This window comes from Tupaia chinensis, unplaced genomic scaffold (genome assembly GCF_000334495.1).
Source record: "Tupaia chinensis unplaced genomic scaffold, TupChi_1.0 Scaffold000468_1, whole genome shotgun sequence".
In the NCBI taxonomy this organism is placed as follows: Eukaryota; Metazoa; Chordata; class Mammalia; order Scandentia; family Tupaiidae; genus Tupaia; species Tupaia belangeri.
The window spans coordinates 324331-328512 of NW_006159977.1; the positions used below are offsets into that span (position 1 = coordinate 324331).

A 4182-nucleotide genomic window follows, 5' to 3' on the forward strand; every position below is an offset into this window, starting at 1 on the left:
GGCGCCGGACCAGATAAAGAGCCAGGAGCAGCTGGTAGGACTGCCGCGCTCCGGGGTGCTGAATTATGGAGAGGCTACTCCAGGCAGCGCCAAAGTGACACCTGCCCTGTCAAAATTGTTGCGGGGGCTGTAAGCTGATCCATGGCTCGGGGAAGCGCTCTGTTCCTGAGTGCCAGGCAGGTCCCTCAGAGATACAGGGCTGCCCAGATGGAGCCTTCCGGCTGCAAGGAGACGGGGGACGCGGGGTGTCTGGGTGGGGCCTGCTCACCAGCCCACGAGAACTCATTCACACATGGGCCCATTGAAGGAACTCCAGCAGGCACTGTCCCGTGTTCCCCCAGGCCGCAGAGCTCGCCGAGTACACGGCCAAGATCGCTCTCCTGGAGGAGGCGCGGCGGCGCAAGGAGGACGAGGTGGAAGAGTGGCAGCACTGGGTGAGTGGCCGGTCCCCACGTGCCAGCCCCACGCTGCTGCGGTCACACAGCCCCACTCGGGGCCTGGAGCGGATTACGTGGGCGTCCCCTACCATGGTGTGTTGGGCCTGAAACCAGACCTCCCGCCAGCTGGCGTGCACAGCCGGGCACCGTGGAAAGGGTGCGGGCTGGGCCAGGGGCCAGGGCTCTGCCGGTCACAGGCCTCAGTTCCCGCTCGGCAGGAGGGGGCAGACCCAGCATGAAAGGGCAGTGGGCACGTGTCCAGGGCTGGCGTAGAAGCGTGATGTGTCAGGGCTGAGCTCGGGAGGCCCGGCAGAGCCGACGTCCACCCAAGATCCTGTGTGGCCCTGGGAAGGCTCAGTCCTGAGAAGGGTGGGGAGACAACGCGGGCTTCAGGAGTCTGTCCCCTCTCAGCCCCTCACCTGTGCTCCCCACCGGCAGTGAGCCCCTCTGGGGAGGTGCCAGTGGCCCGCCTGTCCCAGCAGCTGTGGCCTGGGCCCTCCTCATAGGCCTCTCCCACCCCCACTCCCACGGCCACACAAACTCTGTTCTCAGGACTGGGGGGAGGGCTCAGCACACAGCGTTAAGGGAAAGAAGCCGGCTAGAGAGCGCATCTCCGGGGCTGGACGGTCCCGTGTGAAGATGACGGAAGGGAGACAGTGATGGGTGACAGCAGACCCTGCACCGGGAGCTCGGTGCAGCTCAGCCTGCTGAGAGGGAGGGAACAGGAGATCAGGTCCTGGTGGCTTTAGAAACATTCCAGGCGCGTGCCCCAAATCGATGCGATGGAGGGGTGGAGAGAGGAGGGCGTGGCACGGCCGTGCTCCATTGGGTGCCTGCTTGCTCTTTGGCAGGCCCGTGTGCTAACAATTAGAAAAGAAAAACGGTCCTGGCGGGAGGGTCTGCTGAGAGGTCCTCACCTGTTCATTTGCTTCCAAAGGCCAAGGAAGCCCAGGACGACCTGGTGAAGACCAAGGAGGAGCTGCACCTGGTGATGACGGCCCCCCCGCCACCGCCGCCGCCCGTGTATGAACCCGTGAGTTACCACGTCCAGGAGGGCCTGCAGGAGGAGGGCGCCGAGTCCACGGGCTACAGCGCCGAGCTCTCCAGCGAGGGCATCCGGGACGACCGCAACGAGGAGAAGCGCATCACCGAGGCCGAGAAGAATGAGCGCGTGCAGCGGCAGCTGCTGGGGGGCGGGCGGGCGGGGAGGGGGGCTCTCCCCGGGCGCCCCAGGAGCCGGCTGCCACCCCCGGGCCCTTCCTGCCCCCTCGGGGAGGGTCCGCATCTCCCTGCTCGACGGGGCGAGGAGCGGACCTGACCGGTGCTGCTTGTGTTGCAGACGCTGAGCAACGAGCTGTCCCAGGCCAGAGACGAGAACAAGAGGACCCACAACGACATCATCCACAACGAGAACATGAGGCAGGGCCGGGACAAGTACAAGACGCTGCGGCAGATCCGGCAGGGCAACACCAAGCAGCGCATCGACGAGTTCGAGGCCATGTAGAGGCCGGGCCGCCCCGCGGGCAGGCGGCGCCCTGCTGCAGGGCTCTGCCGGTCGGCCCCCCGCCTCCCGCTTGCACCCTTAGTACTCTAAACCTAGACACCCCTGTCCTGTCATACTCCAGTTCATTTCCAGAGAGCAGTTCTCCCAGCCGAGACGTTCCGGGCTGGGAGCCAGCGGAAGCCTCCTGGGTTTGCTTTCCCACTTGTACCATTGTGCCAAACAGGCCTGGCTCTGGGAGCACTCGAATCCCTTCCCGTGTGTGTGTGGAGCAGGCTGGATGGAGTTGAGAGTCGGCCTGTGTGAGACGAGGTCGGGGTCATTAAAGACCACGGGGTGGCTCACACCGTGCCATCTCTTCCTCTGTTGAAATGAGCTCAGATTGATTTGTTCCTGATTGCTACGAAGCCTCCACCCGTAGCTCGTGTTCGGAGGGTGGGAATTGGGGTGCCAGTCGAGTCCGAAGCACTGTCCCGCCCTCAGAGTCCCCTCCATTCAGTTCAGCCGGCAGACCTGCGCCGTCATGCAGTGAGCAGCGTGGGAGGATGCTTGCTAAGCTTTTTCTTGTTTTTTTTTTTTTTTTTTTTTTGCTTAGCCTTTAGAATCCACCATTGGACTTACACACCTGATCAGTTAGAGTGTAGTATTTATATATAAGTGATAATAGGGGTTTGTAACGTTAGTTTTAAAAAGGGAAACTTTTGTTCTGTATATTTTGTTACCTTTTACAGAATAATAAAATCCTACATCAGAAGCCACGTGACCACGGCACTTGCTGATGTGACCGAGGGCAGAAGTGACATCATCGCTCACTGTCGCGGTCACATCTGTCCATGTGTAATGGTCTGTCATGGACGACACTCTGGTTTCTGTCAGAGATGTGCTTTCATGGTCTCAGACCGCAGCCACGAAGGGACTCTTCCCGACCTGTCTCCCGGGTTCCACACGGAGCCCCTTGTCCCGGCCTGCCCTGTCCCCACGCAGCCTCACACCTGCTGAGCGCCCCTTCCTGCGCCGTCGGGTCTCGTCCCACCTCCCTGTCCGTGTGCGGCCCTGCCCTTGGTTACGTCATGCGTGGGCGCAGCCCGGGCAGGCGGGTGAATAAAAGCTCTGCAAGGCACCGTGCGGTGGGCGTCTCCTTGCGTGTGCGGTGGGCGCTGCCGACTCCTGGGCTCCCCAGGGCTCCAGGGGTGGCTGGAGGAGGGTCACACAAAGGCCCCGCTTAGCCCCAGCCCGCCCCGTGGGCACTGAGACACGGGTCACTGTTGAAGCTTTATTGGAACCTGGCCTTTCTCACGTCTCAGCACACACATGTACCATGGACGGCTGCCCCAGCTACCTCCCTCGGGCACACTGCTGGCGAGGGATGCCGTGGTCACATCACCACGGCGGGGCACTGCTGTTAGAGGGCCTTCAGCTGTGACCCTGCGCGACTCAGCCCACCTTCGCTTCAGTGTAGCACAAGGGTCATGTCTGTCCATAAATTGGGGCTGGAAAGAACTTTTTGCCACTGAAGCTTTGAGCACGAGTCCACGCCGCCAGCTGCATCTCCTGCAACGGGAACGACACTAGTAAGGGGTGGGGGGGGTCACTTCACGTCTCGCTCAGCTTTTTAAAATTAATTAATTAATTTTTAGAGGTTTTTGCTATAAGGGTGCATTTGCTTGCCAGAAAGAGAAACAGAGAAAGCGAGAAATCACCCCCCGAGGGGGGGATGGCCACGCCGCAATCCCTTCATTCTTCTCTCAGGATCTTGGGCACACACGCACATGCGCCCGGCATGAGTTTAAGCCACCGGGTCCAGGACTCGAACCATAGTCGACTACATGGGAGTTCAGCGACATAGCCATTACAGTAACTGCTGGTCCCCCCGTTCAACTTTTTAAAAATAAGGACCAGGAAAAAGTTTGTCTCCTCACCTGTAGGCCATGTTGAAATGCCAGCCACAATGAGAGAGCGAGGAGGCCCCCCCCACCCCTGCTCCCCGCCAGCTGGGGTCGAGAATGTGTGTGCTCAGGGATGGAGACCCTAAAGCCAGGAGCCTGGTTCCCCTCAAATTGAATGTGAGGGGAGGACTCCAGTTCAGTGGAGTGACCTTCCCAAAGGGGGTGAGCATCTCCACACGCTGCCAGGGCTGTGAGCAGGTGGAGGGCAGCTCACGCGGCAGCGTGCTCAGGGAGAGGACCCCCATCCTTAGGGGAAGGGTGGGCTTTGGGTGATGGTCCTCTGAAATCGTGATTCAGC

The 4182-nt window shown here is 60.9% G+C and overlaps 2 protein-coding genes across 6 annotated transcripts in view; one reads left to right on the plus strand and one right to left on the minus strand.

Moving 5' to 3' along the window:
- EZR (ezrin) overlaps window positions 1-2692 on the plus strand; it is a 63632-nt gene extending 60940 nt beyond the window's left edge. For all 3 annotated transcript variants that reach the window (XM_006155775.3, XM_006155777.3, XM_006155776.3), the window contains 3 exons: window positions 342-434; window positions 1375-1626; window positions 1777-2692. In XM_006155775.3, the coding sequence (XP_006155837.1) occupies window positions 342-434; window positions 1375-1626; window positions 1777-1941 (510 nt within the window). In that variant the 3' untranslated portion in view covers window positions 1942-2692. The remainder of the gene's footprint in view (window positions 1-341; window positions 435-1374; window positions 1627-1776) is intronic.
- Window positions 2693-3136: 444 nt separating this feature from the next.
- The window catches only part of SYTL3 (synaptotagmin like 3), an 87632-nt gene continuing 86586 nt past the window's right edge, over window positions 3137-4182 (minus strand). For all 3 annotated transcript variants that reach the window (XM_027774686.1, XM_006155778.2, XM_027774685.1), the window contains one exon: window positions 3137-3489. In XM_027774686.1, coding sequence (XP_027630487.1) covers window positions 3389-3489 — 101 coding nt within the window. In that variant the 3' untranslated portion in view covers window positions 3137-3388. The remainder of the gene's footprint in view (window positions 3490-4182) is intronic.